The sequence below is a fragment of the Pseudonaja textilis genome, chromosome 2, assembly GCF_049901715.1.
Source record: "Pseudonaja textilis isolate UNSWEBS1 chromosome 2, rPseTex1.2, whole genome shotgun sequence".
NCBI classification, from domain to species: domain Eukaryota; kingdom Metazoa; phylum Chordata; class Lepidosauria; order Squamata; family Elapidae; genus Pseudonaja; species Pseudonaja textilis.
The window spans coordinates 163,405,538-163,425,622 of NC_141991.1; the positions used below are offsets into that span (position 1 = coordinate 163,405,538).

Genomic DNA, 20,085 nt, shown 5'->3' on the forward strand with positions numbered 1-20,085 from the left:
AACCCTGTATATACTCTATTTTTGCCTCTATACTTTAGCAAAAGCAACATTCAGCTTCGGTTCTAGGTGAATCCTAATTTCCTTTGGGATGAACCTTAAATCTGTCAAGACTACTTCTACAGTCATCTGTGCCTCAGTTTGTCTTTTCACATAGAGTTGTGTGGCATTCCTTTAGAACTGAACACAATTCCTAGAGCCTATTGGAATACGTGGGAGTAAAAATTAAGGATTTTTTTTTCCTTCTGAGGAGGTTGAGATTTAACATGCAAAGTGTGTGTCTCAAAGCTTGCCATGGCATAAATCACCAATAAGAGCCCCAAAATCTTTCACTCTCTCCAATACTGAGTAAATTTCCCCAATTTTTGCATAATAGAAGATGACCATTGATGAAGACTTAATCATTGATTATATTGATGAATTATATTATGGGTAACCATTAAATGGAATATATGCTACGTATTATTGTGAACTTGAATTTACAGGAAGGTGAAATAGCAAGCAAAACATTACACAGAGATCACCTTAGCCCCAGAGAGAAGTGATGTAAAGAACTCTCTTACAGAAGATTATTTATGTAGGGTGTTTATAGCACCCTACAAGTTACAGAGGGACTAACAAAAACTTAGTCTCTTCCTATATTTTGTCTTCTTGAATTTCTCTAATTTTGCCTATAGACGTCAGTGGCATCAACAGCATCTCTGTAGACTGGTTCACAGGGCAGTTATACTGGGCCAGCAATTTTCCTCGTGCCATCTTTACTGGTTTGAATGATGGTAGGGGCTATGTCAAGATCCTAGAGAAAAATCTGGTGCCGGAGCAGCTGATTACATTTCCAGAAAAAAGGTACGAGTTTCAGAATAGACATTATTGTATTTACAGTGTTGTAACAGTGATATAATTTCATGCATACACGAAGCCTGCCGGTACTGTGCTATTTGAAGCCTGCCCATGAAACATCTCCAAGACCCAAATTACTTATTAAAAATGCCCAGAGTTTTAAGAGATCATCAAATTTAGTAAGATCTCACCATTCTCTCCAGAAATTCCATAAGCCTTTAGGGCTGGAATCCCAAATCTTTACATGCAGTTAGTCTTTAACCTACAACAGTTCATTTAGTGACCATTCAAAGTTACAACAGCACTAAAAAAAGTGACTTATGACTGTTTTTCACACTTACAACCATTGTAGTGTCCCCATGGTCATATGGTCAAAATTTGGACACTTGGCAACTGAGTCGTGCTTAGGATAGTTGCGGTGTATATTTAAGATGGCTGCAATGTCCCATGATCACCTCTTGGGACAAGCAAAGTCAAAGGGGAAATTGGATTCACTTCAGAACTGGGGTATTAACAACTGCAGTGATTCACTTAACAACTGTGGCAAGTACAATGGGGCAAAATTCACTTAACAAATGTCTCACTTAGCAGCAGAAATTTTGGGCTCAATTGTAGTCATAAGTCAAAGACCGCCTGTAGTGTAATCTCAGAAATTTTTAAACCCAGAAATTTGATAAAGGTTTAACTCACCTCTTATAACTTTTGGTCCCCGTGATACTATACAACATATTACATAGTATTGCTCAGCTCCTGAGAAGATCCTGATCTAAGAGTGTGTAAATTCTTCATGTGTGGGAGTAAACTGGATGAGAGATTACAGAGTCACATTTCAAGACTACTGCTCTTGAAGCATTTTGCTCTGGTTTTCTGTCTTATCGCAGATACATGTATTGGGTGAATTGTGGTGAAAAGGGCAGGACTGTAATAGAAGCCGCAGGGATGGATGGATCAGACAGGCATGTGCTTGTGGTACTAATTGCCGAAGAGCCCGTGGGATTGACTCTGGATTACATCACTGGTAGACTGTATTGGATCAGTATGTATAAAAAGGTGTGCAATTTAGCCCATCCCAAATTCAAAGCTACCTATGGTTTGCATCTCTCTCTCTCCCCCCCCTCTCTCCTTCCTTCCCTTCCCTCTCTCCCTCTCTCCCTCTCTCAACAAATCCTAACAATGTGTTTATATTCTTTAATTAAATGTAATATTGTAGTAACATTTCATACTGTACATCAATTTTTGATGTTTCTGCTCAGGGAAACCATAACATTTTAAAACTTGTTGCAGTACATCTATTTAATTAGGGAGCCAAACAAAGGGGTCATAGAATGACAATCTGTATAGAGAGTTTTATATATGACTTATACAAAGGGTTCAGAGGGCTATCAATTTGAAAGGATTCTTATTCCTGCTATATTCCCACTGATACTAAACTTTGTGAAAATCTTAAAAAGTATTTTTATTTGGCTTTTTAGATTGCTTTGGAAAATGCTCAGGGAATTTAAAAACATTCCCTGCTGCATAAGGCTAAACAATCTGGCTGAACAATTCTAAATGCCTGTTCAGAAGCAAAAATATTTTACTGAATTGATCTAATCCTCTGCAGAATTGTCCTCAAATGAAGATATGAAAGGATTAGGGTTAGGGCTTGGGTTGAATTGCTACCATTAATCCATATAGAGGGCTACAATGCATAAACCATATGATCTGGAGAATTTGAGGAAAAAATGCCATACAGAATTGCCTTGATTATCAGAAAACATGGCTAGTTAATTAAAACAATTAGTAATAGCCCTGTAAGTCTGAATGCTATTTTCAAATTGTTTTTTTTTTTAGTCCGTCGAAACAGTAAAAGTAGATGGTTCTGGAAGATATACTTTCCCTGATACAATGCTGAAATATCAGGATCCCCTAGGACTTGCTGTATTTGAAAATCTGTTCTTCTGGAGCACTGCAACACACTTATTTTATGCATCTCGCACCTCACCTGGTGTTGGTATACTGCTGAACATCTCGATCTCTTCATTCACAGTATTGCATGAGCTACAGCAAACACTAAGTAAGTTGATCTCTTTGGCAAACTGAGCTAGTAAGACAAATAATTTACATTCTCTTGCCCATGGGTGTTTCTGGAATACACTGTAAGAATTCATAAGCAATTGTAACAAACTTGCTTGGGCAGAATTATATAGAAGTGGTGATTGGATTAAGAGATAATCAGGAACATGTGGGGAGGTTGAAGAGAGGAGAGATGTATCAGCCGGGAGATATATCTAAAGCAACTTCATTTGCACCAAAGATTGAAAGGTCTTTATTGGGTTCATGCTAGAATTGTGGAGCACTTAGGTTTGAAGGCAACATTTGCTTCAGAGCAATTAATTGCATACTGTATGTCTGCGATTTTTAAAAAACAGCATATTTTCCTAGAATTGCTGCCTTCAGTAACTGCAGGTTGATGGTGGAGGGGGAGGAGAGATTTGGTTTAAGACATTGTAGCCAAGTGTTGCACATATGCTCTGGAGCAGGGGTCTCCAACCTTGGCAACTTTATGACTTATGAACTTCAACTCCCAGAGATCTTTAGCCAGCTGGCTGAAGAACTCTGGGAATTGAAGTCAACAAGTCTTGCCAAGGTTGGAGACCCCTGCTATGGAGCATCTTTTCCTTAGAATCCAAAGCACTGTACAGCCCTAATTCACATGCCATGCTGAATAATTACATAGTTTGGAGAAGAGGTTAATTAGTCTTGAATGCTAACATATTCCTTTGATTTCTAGATAACACAAATGCATGTTTACCTGGAGTGTGTAGCCACATCTGTCTTTTGTCACCAGTTCATTCCAAAGGCTACAAATGCGCCTGTCCAAAGGGTACTTTTCTCTTAGCTTCTGGTGAATGTGGAGGTAGGTCTATAATACTTGGATGCAACTGGAAGACCATAAGTCCCTTGAAGATTGGTGGAACACTCTCTTGACCTTTTAAATATTAGTTTTTAGACTCATACAAGCGTCGTATTTTAGACGTCAGCTGTTGTGATGTGATGCAGATACTGAACATGCTTTAACTGTTGAAAAAGAAGAAATAGGTTAATGATGGTTTGGGTAGCCACCTATCATATCCAATTGTACTTTTGACCCCCTGTGGTTTTGTCATCCCTTATCTTAATATATCAAAAGCCAATGGCAGTAAAGTTAGTAGCTAGTCTTTGCAAGCTGTCATAAGTCTTAAAGCAGACCTTCAGACAAATACAAATAAACATCTAGAATATGTTTATCCATGTCTTAATTTATTTTAATAAAATAAAATTTTATTTTCAAGTCCTCTGAAGAATGGCTTATATATAGAAACCAGACCATCATGTGTATTTTCTCCTTCAAGGAAGTACTAAGGTCAGCTGTTGACATAGGAAGCCAAAAGCTACTGTGATTCTTAGGTGCAATGTTAAGTGAATGTTCTTGGTGCCTGAATGACTGATGAAGTTAGTATCCAAAGTGATATTCTTCATATGTGTACTTTGACAGAGTTGAAAGTTGTGTATTCTACTGACCATGAAATTTTCCAAGTGCATATTGGACCAGAAGGCATAGTTCAGCAGCATCAACCCCTGATACCTGAATGGCCAGAAATAATCTATTTTCAGGACATGGATTGGAAAAGAGGATTCCTCTACTGGATTGATGATAAAGGAGAACTGATGCGCTACAATATAGCAACAAAGACAAAATTAATAATTCCTACAAACTTACCAGGTGAAGCACTATCCAATGGTATAAGTAAAATACAATACTACTATTAGTTTTAAAATTACTCCAAGCCTTGATATTTTGACATAACCTACAGGTTATTAGCAACCATCTAAAAGAACTGCATCCGATCAGTGTTAAAACCACAAAAAAATAAATGTTTCTGGGCAGCTAGAATATATATTCATAACTAGATTTCTCAATAGTTTACTCTTTGGGGTATTATAGATTTTCTGGTATAATGCCATAAAGTCCACAATTTTTTACTTATGCCAACATTTTTTAGGTTTTCCAGTTTCACGATTGATTAGGAATATTTTTTATCCTGTGTATAAGAACATCCAAGAACAGAGAGCAAAAGCCTGCAGAACAGACTTTCTCAAGCTCAGCAACCTTTATGAGGTGGGGATTTCAACTCTCAGAATCCATACCTCTTAAAGCAGGTGGACTTGAGAAACTCTGCTGTAGAATTATGTAGAAGAGTTTGTCCCTGAAGTCTATAACCACTTAAGGACTCATTCCTCCAAAGGAAGGTTTGGCTTTGACATCTTGTGTAAGCAGGAAGGTGAAATCAAGGTAGATGCCTATATAACAACAGGAAATTACTTTGATTTGAAGGGGTTATGCACATGACAGATTGTACTACTGCTAAGGATGAAAGTACTTTTAAAAAGCCAAACTTGGTTAAAACTTAAAGTAATTTTATCTGTTACATTCTTTTGGAAAAAAAGAAACTGATCATTCCATACCAATTTCCAAATGTGGAATATTGGCAGAGAAGGCTAATATGATAGAACTGGAGATTTGTAACCTGAAAAACAGATGTTGGATTTTGAGCATGCTGATTGTATGTTTTAATCACCATATCTATACTTGAGAGTTTGTTCTAATCTTTCCCATGAATAAAATTTTTTTAGGACAAACAAGGAAATACAGCCCATTTATTAGGAATTTAATTGAGGAATTAAAAAAATCAAAATAGGCACAGAAACTTTGAGCTAAACACACAGACATCATCTCCCACAGACAAGATTGGAATATGATGATTGGATTATGAATTATTACATTGTAGAATAGTAATTGTAGAGAGAAATCTGAGGCCATATTGATTCCAAGCATCACAGTTCTTATCATTGGGTCAAAGACTTGAGAATTACACAAAGGTTATGTTTAGGGTATCAACAAATAACTGCAGACTCTAAAATGCTTTGGAGGTGAAAATGTCAAGACCTATTCCTGTTTTAGATGAAACAAAGGAAAGGACATCAGTTAATATGCATAGTATGTTTGGTTTTAATCTATTCATTCTGTCCTTAGATAAACTAAATGAAAATAATCCCGAATGCTTGTTATGTTGAACCCCCAACTTCCAACCAAACCCAGATGGCTTTGTCTCTAAGGTGGGAGTAGAATTTACAGTTTCCCAGTTTCTATCCTGATGCCTTAAAACAACTACACCAAACATTCTCTCTCTCATCTTGTTTCGCTTACTGATTTAACCAAATGTCCCCTAAAAGCTGGTACAACCACTACTAACAATTTGACCTCTCTAATCAAGGAATCCATATTCCAGAAGGAAGGCATACAGCTGTTTTATTAGCCCAGGCACATTCAGAGCAATCATTGCCTTAATTCCAGAATTATGGCAACGTAGGAATTAGTAGATGGTGGTGGCAATGTGGCTTGGGAGATAGCAGTGGAACTGCAAAAATGTTTTCTTAGTCAGTAACCAACTAGGAGAAACATCTGGCAAGAAGAATATTAACTTGTGAGAGAGAACTAGTTTCCACAGATTCTAGAGCTCCATGTCAGTGCCTGTTGAAGAATCTTAAATCTGAATAGTTTCTGTCTCTTTCTGCTAGTGGCATCTTCTATGTTTAAAGTTTAGTTTTCTGCACAGAAAATGCAAATGACCATTTTCTATCCAGCAAGTTAGTGAAGCATTAAGGAAAGAAAACCGATTTCCTCTTTCTTCCCTTTGTAGTCTGTGCAGCAACTGTTGATATACCATCAGGAGATCTTTATTGGTTAACTTGTGACAGAACTAAAATTAAGACTACTACATTTGTTGGCTTGGTGACAAAGATTCTCTATCATGCGGCCCTCAAGAATATTATATGGCACCTCTACATAGACTGGCAGAGGGCATCTCTCCTCTGGCTTGAAAGTGGCAAACGCATCCAGTTCCATCCTCTGAAAAGTGGGCAAATCAAGGACGTGTGGAATAAGACCTGGACAGAAGATACTCCATTAGTTCTGGATATAAGTTCATGCAATTTTTTCTGGACTTCAGAAGACATGGGTAACAGAATTATTATTTATGGAGATTTGGCTAAAATATGAAACTCTGTAGAAATGCAGTAGAAGCCTACAATTTGTCTTATTTCAATTTGATTTTCTCATAGTAGCATGCATTTACATTTGACTAGCTATAGAGCAAGTTACGTTTCTGGTAAGAGTTAGAATAAGCCATTTAGCCCATCACATCCCAGCTTGTTGGTTGGGGAATTCTTAAGTCTTAAAGTCACCAGAGTTGAGATACATTGCTCTAGATACTTCTAAGTTACTTTATTGCAATGTTCATATGAAAATGTTAGAACTGGCCACTCGTTTGGGCTTTAAAGTTAGACTAATTGCTTCTTGAAAGGAGATGTATATCTAGAGTATTTGATTCTACCTGTCACAAAGGGATTCTAACATCTGCACTCCTTTTGTTATCACAGTGCTTAATGTACTGAATGTCATCACCCATCGGAAATATAATCTGAAGCATAGCTGGACCCATGGAGTGGCAGCTGCTTATAGGCCTTACCTGGTTACATTCAATGACACAACACTTACGGTCTGGAACAGGAAGTCAATGAAGGCCTCCACTGTGCAAGTAGCTAAAGTGAAAAAGGCACTGTTTGTCTTTGACACAGATTTGAAAAGTGGTAAGTTCCAGGCAAAAATCTTTACTTGGAGAGTTTGACAGTAGGAGGGATTGTATTGGTGCCGGACTGAATTGGTAGCTTTCTATATGCTAAAGCAATTTCTGCAGGATCAGCCCATACCTAAATGTCTCAAGGAAGACTGGAAGATACTTAGAGCTGACCTTTGCTTTGGTTTGCCAGATTCTTGGGTTTTGTGGCCTTTGTGGCTCCTGGAAGAGAATAGCATCTTTAGAGAACTCTGAGAAGATTTTTTTTTTTTTTAATGGAGAATCAAATTATAAGACAGCCTACCACTTTGATTGTAGTCTCAGCTCTTCTGGGTCTCAATTAAAAATTATAGTTATGAAGTCTGAGCCAAGATCCAAGTCATTTGTCATTGCCAAGGTTCAAAATCACCCAGCCAACTTCTGTATCTAAGACAGAGCTAGAACTTACGGTCTCTTAGTTTCTACCCTGGTATTTTTAACCACCATACCAAAATAGCCCTCAGTATATAAACAAGAATGGAAAATGGATCCATAATGGGTTTTTTTGCCAATGTTTCTGCTGTTTACTCATAATAAGAATCTTTTATCTCTTACTAGTAACTTTTTAGAATAATAATTTAATAATAATTAGAATTGTGTACACTGATAGCTAAAAACTCTTATTCCTGCGCTGCAGAACTATAGAATAGAATAGAATAGAATAGAATAGAATAGAATAGAATAGAATAGAATAGAATAGAATAGAATAGAATAGAATTCTTTATTGGCCAAGTGTGATTGGACACACAAGGAATTTGTCTTGGTGCAAATGCTCTCAGTATACATAAAAGAAAAGACACATTCGTCAAGAATCATAAGGTACAACACTTAATGATAGTTGTCGTATATCTCATACGCACAAAGGACGCGAGTCGGTGACTTGGTTCAGCTCTTTATTAGGGTATAACACAAGTGGGGGAAATGGGGAAGAAGCGCGGCTTAAAAACTCTCTCTGCTGAGTGCTGCGGCCAATCGGGTCGTTTTGAATCGCCCGCGATCGGCTCAGCCAATCGCGGTCGATTCGAACGACCAATCAGTGCCGCGCACTCAGCCAATCCGGCAGCCGTGCGCTTTAGCCAATCCGGGCTGCCGGATTTCGAGTATTCAAATGTCTGTATAGAACACCCCTCCCCTCTTGGTTTGGTCCTACGTAACGTAGTCCCGTAAGTAGGCGGGGCTCCGTATTTTCCGACTTGACTTGCGCTGGTCAGTTGTCTCTTGGCTGACGGCCGGTTCGGGTGGGACTCCTGTCGCTCTCCGCCTCGTTGATGGAACCGCCTGGAAGGGTGAGTCAGGCCTCTCGCCGCGGCTCCCTCCTGGTCTCCCCGGGTTGGTCGAGCTGCTGGTTTCGCTGCTCCCGCTCGGCTTTTCCGGGCTGGTTGAGCTGGCTTGGCTGCTCCCGCTCGGGCTTCCGGGGCCGGTTGAGCTGGCTCGGCTGCTCCTTCCAGGCGAGGCTTCGAGTGGGTCGCTCTCCGGTTCTTCAGGTGGTGAGTACTGCTGGTTTCTTCTTGGGTGGGTTTGTTCTTTTTGTTCTTTGGGGTCTTCCCTCCCCTCTTGGTTGGTGTTTTGCCGGTTCCTTTCAGTGTCTGGTGTTTGCGTGTCGGTTGTATTTCCCGCGGTGATTCTTGATCTCAATTGGTCGATGTGGCGTTTCCACGCTCGTCCGTCGGTAGTTTGAAGGCGGTACGAGTGTGGGCCTGTTGTTTGGTGATCGTTGCCGGTATCCAGAGGGGGTCCCGGTAAGGTTTTTTGCGTAGACCCTGTCTCCCGGTGCGAATGTTCTGCGTTTGCTGGTGGAGTCAGGGGTCTTTCTGGGTTGTATGTGGGTGCAGGCGGTCGAGCGGTGATCGCAGTTTCCTCCCCATTAGTAGCTCCGCTGGGCTCTTGTTCGTCGTGGTGCTCGGGGTTATGTGCTGAATTAGTAGCATCCGGTTTATTTTGTCTTGTATGTCCCCGGTTTCAATCTTTTGGATGGTCTTTTTTGTGAATTGGACCATTTTCTCCGCCCTTCCGTTCGCCGCCGGGTGCGCCGGTGCCGTTAGTGCATGTCGGATCCCTCGTTCTGCCAAGAATTTCTCGAAGGGTAGCGCGGTGAACTGGGGCCCGTTGTCTGACACGATGACATCGGGAAGGCCGTGGGTTGCGAAGAGCTTACTGAGTTCTCTGATGACGGCGTCTGTGGTAGTTGTCTTCATGTTGCTTACCTCCAGCCAGTTGGAGTAAGCGTCTACGGTTACCAGGAAGGTGTGTCCTCTGGTTGGTCCCGCGAAATCTACGTGGATTCGGGACCAAGGCCCCCGAGGGGTTTCCCATTCCAGGATCGGGGCGGCGGGGGGGTTTGGTCTTGATTCCTGGCACTGCTTGCAGGAGGCCACCCAGGCTTCGATCTCCTTGTCCATTCCTGGCCACCAGGCGTGACTTCTGGCCAGGGCTTTTGTCCTAACGATGCCGGGTGCCCTTCGTGCAGCATGCTCAGGACTTCTTTTTGTAATTTTTCTGGGACTATGACTCTATCCCCCACAGTAGACAGCCTTTCTGCGTTGATAGCTCTGTTTGTCGGTTCCGGTAAGCTTTGAACTCGTTGTCCACGTCCTTCTCCGGCCACCCTTTTCCCACCCATCTTAGGACCTGCGCCAGACGTTTGTCTTTATTGGTTGCTAGAGCAATGTCTGACGCGGTCAGGGGTAGGTTGGGTAAGGTCTCGATGCTCAGGGTGGATGTGGTGGGTGCTGGGTCAGCGTCCATGGTGGGCAAAGGTGTGCGGCTGAGGGCATCTGCGTGCGGGATTGACTTACGGGCGGTGGATTAGCCAGTAATTGTGGCGGCGAGAAATTGGACCACCTTGTCATCCTTGGGGAGAGGATGATTGGGGTGGCCCGGTCTCCCGCCAGTATTCCCAGCAGCGGTTTGTGGTCCGTGATTATGGAGAAGGTCCTGCCGTAAAGGTATTCGTGGAATTTCTTTACGGCTGCAACGATTGCTAAAGCCTCTTTGTCCAATTGGCTGTAGTTTCTTTCGGGTTTTGAAAGGGTCCTTGAGAAAAAAGCGATGGGTGCTTCTTTCCGGTCGGCGAGGGTGTGGCTGAGGATGGCTCCTACGCCGAAGGGTGATGCGTCGCACGTTACCGTGATGGGGAGTGTTTCGCTGTACTGGATGAGGACAGCGTCCGATGAGAAGGTCCTTGGTTTTGTTGAAAGCGTCCTCTTCTCGTCTCCCCCACGTCCAGGTGGCTGCCTTGTCGAGCAGCCTATGCAACGGTTCCGCCACGGTCGCCTTTTGGGGCAGGAAAACATTGTAGAAATTAATCAACCCCAGGAACGCTTGTAACTCAGTTTTATTTGTGGGTTTCGGGGCTTCTTTGACGGCTTTTATTTTGCCCTCGGTGGGGTGGATTCTGTGGTGGTCTAGTAGGTACCCCAGGAATTTGAACCCGTGCCGTGCGCAGTTGGCATTTCTCCCTCTTAACTTTTAGTCCTGCACTTTGGAATCTTTGCAGCGCTTCCCTTAGGCGGCCCTCCAATTGTTTCTGGTCGGCGCGCTACCAACACGTCGTCAAAATAGGGTACTACCCTTTTATGCCCCGGAGGAGCCTCTCCATTAGGCTTTGAAATACCCCCGGGCTACGCTGACTCCAATTGGAGCCTCTTGCAGCGGAATGCCCTCGGTGTGTGACTATGGTCTGCGCTTCTGCGGTTTCCTCGTCGACCGGCAGTTGCTGGTAGGCTTGGGCCAGGTCGAGTTTGGCGAAACCCTGCCCCCCAGTGAGTGTAGAAGGTGTTGCACTACTGGGACGGGGTAGGCGCTTTGTTGTAGCGCGCAGTTCAGGTGGCCTTATAGTCCCCGCAGATTCTCACCGACCCATCTGGCTTTATCAGGGTGACTATAGGGGTCTCCCATCGGGCATGGTCCGTTGGCTCGAGGACTCCTGTTCGATGAGCTTATTTAATTGCTCATCGATTTTGGGGCGGAGGGCAAAAGGCACTCGCCGGGGTTTGAGGCGGATAGGGGCAATGGTGGGGTCAAGGCTGAACGATATTGGGGGCCCCCGGTACTTGCCTAGGTTTCCGTCGAAGACTTCTTGGAACTCGCGCACGAGCTGCTCCTCCCAGTCCGCCTCGGCGACGTGGTTGGTGCCGGTCACTTCTAGTCCCAACGGCGCGAACCATTGAAGTCCCAGGAGGCTGGGGCGGTCTCGCTCGACGATGGTTAGGGTAGTATTTCGGTGCGCCTTTAAATGTGACCTTGAAGTGCCCGATCCCTACCACGGGATGCGATTCCCTTGGTAGTCTTTAAGGATGAGCTTCTGGCTCTCCAGCTCGTGCCGTCTCATGGATGGTACTAGCCTCTTAATTTCCCGCCACGCGACCATGGATAGGTAAGATCCGGAGTCGACTTCCATTTTGCAGGGGCGGTCTTCGATGGCGACTTCCACGTGGACCTTCCGGCCCTCCCAGTTGGAGGAATGGCCAACGATGACCGCCTGGTGCGCTTCTCGCGCTGGCGGTTTTCGTTGAAATGGCGGCTCTCGCTTCCCAGCTCCAACGGCTCTCGCTATCCCGGTCGCGTTCCTTGGGGGTGTTGTCGCGTCTGTCATTGTCGCGCCTCCGTGGGCTGCCGCCTCGGTGGCGGGGCTGTGGTTCCATTTGAAATGGCAGACCTTGGCGATGTGGCCCCGCTTGTCGCAATGCCGCATATTGCATCAAAGAACCGCATTCCGACTGGTGTTCGCCGCCGCAGCCGGCGCACTGGAACTTTGATTTTTGGTTCCGTTGCTCGCACCGGTCGCGTCCCGTCTGCAGTCGGTGGATGTCCTCCTCGTCGTCCTCTGAGTCGGAGGGGGATTCGAGATCGCCGTGATGTGTGGAGGCGGTTGCTCGATGGTCGAATCCGGACTGGTTCTCGGGGGTCGCGGTCGCTTTGGTCATGGCGGGTCGCTCTGCTGTGCCGGCTTGCCGCAATTGGGCCGCTGATTTCCGGGTCGCTTCTGCTGCGGTGGCTTCGGCAAGGGCGTCAGCGAGGAGATGTCGCCCTTGCCATGATCCGGCTCTGCAGGACGGGGTCCCGGAGGCCGAGGACGACGCGGTCCCGCAGGGCTTCATCGAGATCGGTGAACCCGCACAGGCCCCCGAGGTCTCTGAGGTCGGCCACAAAGTTGCTGACGCTCTCCCCTTGCTTCTGATCGCGGTAGAATTCGTGCCGGCGGATGAGGGTGGGCACGGCGGGTGCGTAGTGGCTCCTCAGCAGCGGTTCGAGATCAGCCCAGTCCATGGCCTTTACATCGAGCGGCTTGGCGAGGGCTTTTGCCATTTTAAACACTGCGGGCCCGCAGTGTGTGAGGAAGATGGCCCTTTTCCTCTGCCCGTTCGCGTCCTTGAGGTTGCTACTCTCCAGGAACATGAGGAATCGGTCTATGTACGATTCCCAATCCTCCGTAGCTTGGTTGAAGGGAGCGGGTGGCACGTTGCCGCTGGCCATGCTGCCGGTTGCAGTTCCGTGGGCCACGTGCGGTGTGGGACTTGTTTTAAAATCCCATCCTCGTCGCCAGTGTCGTATATCTCATACGCACAAAGGACGCGAGTCGGTGACTTGGTTCAGCTCTTTATTAGGGTATAACACAAGTGGGGGAAATGGGGAAGAAGCGCGGCTTAAAAACTCTCTCTGCTAAGTGCTGCGGCCAATCGGGTCGTTTTGAATCGCCCGCGATCGGCTCAGCCAATCGCGGTCAATTCCGAACGACCAATCAGTGCCGCGCACTCAGCCAATCCGGCGGCCGTGCGCTTTAGCCAATCCGGGCTGCCGGATTTCGAGTATTCAAATGTCTGTATAGAACAATAGTCATAGGGTACAATAAGCAATCGAATCATACTAGGAAACAGTCAATATAAATTGTAAGGATACAAGTGACAAAGTTAGTCATACAGTCACAAGTGGGAGGGGATGGGTAATAAGGAGTGACGAGAAGATTAACAGTAATAATAGTGCAGACTTTGTAAATAGTTGAACAGTGTTGAGGGAATTATTTGTTTGCAAAGTGATGGCTTTCGGGGAAAAAACTGTTCTTGTGTCTAGATCTTCTGGTTTGCAGTGCCCTATAACATCGTTTTGAGGGTAGGAGTTGAAACAATTTATGTCCAGGATATGAGGGGTCTGTAAATATTGTCACAGCCCTCTTTTTGACTAGTGCAGTATACAGGTCCTCCATGGAAGGCAGGTTGGTAATAATTGTTTTTTCTGCAGTCCTAATTATCCTCTGAAGTCTGTGTCTGTTCTATTGGGTTGCAGAACCAAACCAGACAGTTATAGAGGTGCAGATGATAGACTCAGTTCTTCTGTAGTAAATCCAAGAACTGTCTTTGCTCAGTGTATAAAATATGTTTTGATTTTGCTTAATTTATTTGATATATAGTGTCTTTATGTAATCTACCTTACAATGATGTAATGTTATAGTTTTACAGAACCTTTTAAATAAGAGAAAAAAAAGTAAACTCTTTCTTTTAAATGGCTGATCCTTAAAAACATAGGTAAAACATTTTCATTCTAACATGGAGGCTGGTAACACCTTTCAATCTTTTGAGGGGATTGAAATACTCAAAGGATGATATGACCCATATTGGTTGAGCTTTCCTGTGTTTTGAGGCAACTAGTCCATTTTTCCCATAGAAAAGAAGAAAAATCATTATCAAATATAAGAAATATTAAACTATCTAAATACATAAACACGTGAAGAACTGTGAAGTTAACCTTTTTATCTGCAATTCAACTTTATTTTTTTTAGCTGTAACACAAATGGTTCCTGTCTCAAATCCAACTGTTAGATTGCCTCATACTACAACTAGAGCAGTTCCACAGACAAAATGGATGACAGTCTTGCCCAGAACTACATCTACCACTACAGCAATAGCATCTATTGTTCTACATTCTACATTTACTACAAAGGCCAAAGTCGTGATGTCTCTCGTCTGTGAGTGGGGAGAATTGCTTTGCAAGGATGGAAAAAGGTGTGTTCCCCACGAATACATTTGTGATGGGGACAATGACTGTTCGGATGGATCTGATGAAGAGGAATGTTCCCTGTTCTGTAATAACCCAGGTATTCACAGTTTGGACACTAAACATTTGAACAAAGTAGGCTTTTGTTATTTTTATCAGTTTTGTTCTGAGGCATTTTGCCTGCAGCTAGAAGCTTGGAACATAAGGAATAGGCACTGCATTGTGTGCCTGTGTGTTTCAAATGCAGTTCAACATTTTGATCTGGATTCAGGGAACTTTGGGGTCATTTTTTCTGGGTAGAATCTGATCATCTTGTGCAATTAACCTGCAAATGGATGTTTTGGATTCCCTCTTGGCAAGGCATTAGTGAGGTCTTTCTCTGTAGTTATCCAGCTCTTGGGAATAGTTGCCTCCTTTGGATGGTTCTCACTCTTTTGGCTTGTAGGAAGGTGATGAAAATTGTCCTCTTTCATTACATACTTGGGAGCTATCTATTACTTGACAACTTGGTGTTAATGTTATTGTTAATTTTAACTTTTTAGTTTTTGTTGTTGTTTGGGAATTTATATGAGGACATGCCACAAGTCTGGGGAATAACCTAAGTCAAGTAGCAATTAAGACAAATATAGCATCACGTGCACTATAAGAGCAAACAGAGCAACTCTTAATCTAATGAAATAGACAACCTTGATAAATGTGGTTAAGTCTGCATCAAGGCCAGACTTATGTAAAATGTTAAAATCTGCTCTTACTGGACATGGCAGCTAGTATTGTGAACCTGCAAATGTGTAACTAGAAGTGCCTGGAGATAGGGCTAATTGTAATGTGTCTCTCTTAAAGGAGTCTTCCAGTGCCACAGTGGCCACAGATGTATAAATGAGAAGTACCAATGTGATGGGATACAACACTGTGCTGATGGCTCTGATGAATCTAGCTGCTGGATGGCAACACCCCTGTGTGCATTACGTTGTGATGACAACATTCGCTGTATACCAGAGAGCTGGTTATGTGATGGGAACCCAGACTGCCTTGATGAGGCAGATGAAACAAACTGTGGTAAGCCAGTGCAGGAAAGACATATCTAAGAAGGAACAAATTATTTTTGGATTATTGGCTTTCTAGGTGGGTTGTAGCTGGAATAAACAGGAAATCCCTTGAAATACATTTGAAGCTACTTGGCTAAATGATTAGGAGATTGGGGCAAACACAACATAAATGCTAGCGAATACCTATTTCTATTTGTCCTTGTCACTGAATTAGATGGGGGCAGGTCAGTGGCTGGAGGTAGTCAAGCTTTGAGGTAGGCTAATAAACATAAGAGTCCCAACAAGATGAGAGTCTGTTTGGGCTGGAGTGGCTAAATAATCTGTATTGGATGGGTTGATTCTCTCCATGAAGGAACAGATTAGGATTTTTTTTTTTTAAATCCAGCTTTGTCTCTTGAAACTTGCTTGGCTCTAGTAGTATAGAGAGACTTTACTCGGTTTAGCTGAAGTACCAGCATTCTCAGCCTAGTGACAAGAGTGATTCTATTTAATAACCTCTTCACTAGATTATGGTAATAGTCTCTATTTGGGGTGTCTTGGAAAAAATAAACCAGTAGGAAGAAGCTACAGTTAGTCTGAAGGTTCAAAGAGTTTTATATTGGTTGTGTATGTGTTTCTGAGCCAAATTTAAAGTGGTGACATTGACTTAACATTGCCTAAATTTCTCAGGACTCAGATTTCTGGAGGAAGCCCTTTTCCTATATCAGGTTCTTAGTTACACACAGTGAAGACAGCCTTTCCTGTCTCATATTAACCTTTTTTTTGTTATTGTTGTGGTGCCTTTGAGTCAGTGTTGACTCCTGGAGACTGTTGGGACTAGTTCCCACATGGTTGTTGTTTTTTGGCAAGATTTCAGAAATGATTTGCCATTGCTTACATCCTAAGACAGAGAGAAAGTGACTGGCCTAAGGCTATCCAGCTTGATTGAAGCCTAAGGTGGCACTAGAACTCAGTCTCCTGGTTTCTAACCATACCATACGCACCATCTCCACAAAAGCAACATAAGACATGACTTATTTTTTCCTGCATGTGCCACACCCAAGATTCGACACCAAGTTTAATTCCTACCTGCTCTACAATCACAGACTGCCTTGTGGAAACCACAGTCAGTATAACTTGGTGTGAAGTCTTTCGTGGCACATCTTCGAATGTTCACCTATATTAATACATACAAAGAAAATGTGTTTCTGTCATTTATAAATCTCCTATTGTGCAAAATTCCAGTCATTATTACTTTTAATGAAATTTTCAAATATTATACTTACATTTTTATGAAATATTTCATATTTATAGCATATACATGGACAAACATGTATTCTATATAATTATTTACCTCACAAAAATATATACTTTAAGAAAAAGCAAACTATTACAAAATAAATATGTTTTAAAATATAATAGGAAAAATTAGCTGAAAGCCTAGTAAACAAAAACAAAACAAAAATACCAGACTTCTCAGATTTTAAAATTATATATTTTTCCCAATTTTGCTATCCAATATTTATAACAGTGAATTTTATCCTACAGTTGCAAAAAATTGTGTACCTTGCCTCTCTTTGATACAGAATTAATTTAACAATGAGAATTGACAAATTTCATTAAGATAGTTTTTGAAATCTTGGACACAATGTTCTTCAAAAAGTATTAACACCTTTTTGGAGTAATAATTCAAACTCAGTATATTATAAACTCTTCACAAATTGAGAAAATCCAGATTTGGGGGGATAGCATTTTAAACCATATTAACATCAGGGGTGGGATTCTACCGGTTCGCACCTATTCACTAGAACCAGTTGTTAACATTCTAAGCAGTTCAGAGAACCGTTGATAGAAGAAATTACTGGCCTAATCCTGTAAGGAAGGCAGGAAGGAAACATTCTGGTGTTGCTTACAGAAACTGCCTCTCCATTAACTCTTATTACATTCTTGGCAGGATTAGACTTCCTGTCTCAGGAATGTCTCTGGAGTTTTTCCCCCCTCCTTTATTGGTACTTTGCTTGTGTGGAGTGACCATTCAAAGTTACAATGGCACTGAAAAAAGTGACTTATGACTGTTTTTCACAGTTACGACTGTTGTAGCATCCCCACAGTCATGAGAAGCCAGGCGAGGAGATGCGTGTCTCAATGTGAATGATATTGAGTTGGCCACACCCAGCCAATAACATGACCACCAAGCCATGTCCACCCAGTCACATGACCACCAAGCCACACCTGCTAACTAAGCCACGCCCCACAGAAAATTTGAATCCCACCCCTGTGGTGGTTGATTAACATCTTTGTCCTGTAAATTCTTTCTGAGGACCTAGTGTTCAATAGTAATGTCTGACCAATGAAGAATTGCTAGACAAATCCATAATATGCACACTAAATTTCTTCAAATGTGTTTTATTTCCAGCCTATAAAGAAAGATAATCTTTTAAAAATATTTTTTAAAGACCCCAAAAGACATGAAGCCATTTGAGATACTCCAATTCTCTATTCCCAGTTTCTTGTATGTTTTTCAAAACCATTTCAGTAAATATTTTTATTTTATGTTAATAATGGTTTAGGCTGAGTAAACATCTGTTTCATTAAACTCAATATTCTGAAATTTCAGAGGCCATAAACTTCCATCAAGTTCCTGGCTGCACCACTTCTACAGTTTCCTCTAGAATTTCTTTACCTGTTGGAACAGATTGAGATGAGGTTACTATAATCTCAGCAACTAGATTTTTCCCTATCTTTCAGAATTCAGTTTGTCTCCCAGATTCATAGGTTTCTTATCCATGTCTCCTTTACAGATTGGTAAAGTGGCTGTTTACTGAAAATATCTCCCCTGGTAGAATATGAATTTTTAAAAATTCTAAAGATACTACTGTGTTTTCCCCAAAATACGATCTACCCTGAAAGTTTCAATCCTAGCTTGATTTTTACATGTGCATGAAATATAAACCCTATTCCCCCCCAAATAAGCCCTAATTAAGACCTCATCCACTCCAGGGTGCCAGGGTAAAAATTAAGCTAGGATGAGGATGGGGGTGGAGCTGCCCCCCTACTTACCTTCGGACAGTTGCAACCAGGCCTCTCACACCCTGACACATGCCTTGCTGACCCATTTCTTCTTCAGCCAGCAAGGCCTGCAAGCCATGATCCGGAGCTGTGTTATCGGCTGCAGAGGCCTTTAGAAAAGCCTTGCTGGCTGCAGAAGAAGTTCCTGACAGTGAAAAGGAGGCGGGGGTGATGCACACAAATGAGGTAAGTCAGTGGACAACATTCCCTCCTCTTGAAAATAAGACCAGGTGCCTTTTTTGTGTGCAAAAAATGGGCAGGGTCTTATTTTTGGGGAAACACAGTATTACATTGTCATTGTCAAACGGAACATAAATCTTTTGCTGCGCGTATTACTTTTCTTCCATGTAAGGTAAATAGCATTCCTTTTATAAGCTCTTGAAAGGTTTTAAAGCTATTGTTACTTACTAATTGATTCGTGTTGTCTGTGTAAGTTTTCAGGGAGGGCATGAAACAAGGGAAGGTTAAACATTATTATCTGCTTGCAGCTCAGATCAAATGCGATGACCTGCACTTCCAGTGTAAAAACGGACAGTGTATTTCTTATTTCTTGCACTGTGATGGAAATTACAACTGCAAGGACCATTCTGACGAAGAAGACTGCCCAGTCCCCAAACAAGTGCACTGCTATACTAATGAAGTCAAATGCCATGAAAGTGGAGAATGCGTCCTAAAGCAATGGCTCTGTGATGGGGAGCAGGATTGCAAAGATGGGTCAGATGAGCAGGTACAAATGACTAGTGTCTATTTTCTTGTACCATGAAGTGGGCCAATTTAATCAGCATTTTAGCTTAGTGAAAACCCTAAAATAAGCTACTTGTCCCTTTGGGGTAAACAAGACAATATAGTGCCATCTCAACCACTTAGCAGCTGGAATACGGTACTGGGAATTCCATTACAATCGTTGCCTTAATTAAGAATTAAGTAACCTTAATTGTCTGATGCTTGAGGAGGATGGTGACCTCAAGATTAAGATGCTTGTGGACGCTGAGAGTTCAATCATAGGCAGTGGCAGATGTTTCTCTATCAGGGCACAAAGAGAAAATATCTGCTGTGAACCCTGTGTAGGTGTCAAGAAGGGCATCTGGCCAGTAAATACTCAGCTCCATTCAATTGCCCTGACTCCATCCCAATATAAGGGATTATAAGATCATAAAAAGAAAAAAATGTGATGCTTATTTCCTGAATACTTTTCAAGATGTATAGCATTTGTCAAGACGGAAAGATTCAGTCACTACTAGTACACAGCATATTCCTATTCATGGTCAACAAATGTCTCTGAACTGCTAAAGAGTAGTTTAAGATACTACTTTCTAAAGATATGCAGTATGTACTATATAGGCAGACTTCTCAGCAAATCAGAAGGCAGGAGCAAGCAGCCTCCTGTTGTTGTTCCCTCGAAACTATTTTCTCAATAATGCCTACCTTTACCTCCCCCAAGTTCTCTGTGTTGCTGTAAAGTATCA

General features: G+C 42.5%; 2 protein-coding genes across 2 annotated transcripts in view; one reads left to right on the forward strand and one right to left on the reverse strand.

Moving 5' to 3' along the window:
- Positions 1-20,085, reverse strand: part of LOC148127225 (uncharacterized) — a 230,714-nt gene that overhangs the window by 167,225 nt on the left and 43,404 nt on the right. The window lies entirely within an intron of this gene.
- The window catches only part of LOC113444089 (uncharacterized), a 54,328-nt gene that overhangs the window by 11,419 nt on the left and 22,824 nt on the right, over positions 1-20,085 (forward strand). The window contains exons 9-19 of the mRNA XM_087923199.1: positions 675-843; positions 1,719-1,887; positions 2,671-2,893; positions 3,611-3,736; positions 4,355-4,582; positions 6,561-6,878; positions 7,300-7,509; positions 11,990-12,430; positions 14,311-14,625; positions 15,366-15,581; positions 19,108-19,346. Coding sequence (XP_087779325.1) covers positions 675-843; positions 1,719-1,887; positions 2,671-2,893; positions 3,611-3,736; positions 4,355-4,582; positions 6,561-6,878; positions 7,300-7,509; positions 11,990-12,430; positions 14,311-14,625; positions 15,366-15,581; positions 19,108-19,346 — 2,654 coding nt within the window. The remainder of the gene's footprint in view (positions 1-674; positions 844-1,718; positions 1,888-2,670; positions 2,894-3,610; positions 3,737-4,354; positions 4,583-6,560; positions 6,879-7,299; positions 7,510-11,989; positions 12,431-14,310; positions 14,626-15,365; positions 15,582-19,107; positions 19,347-20,085) is intronic.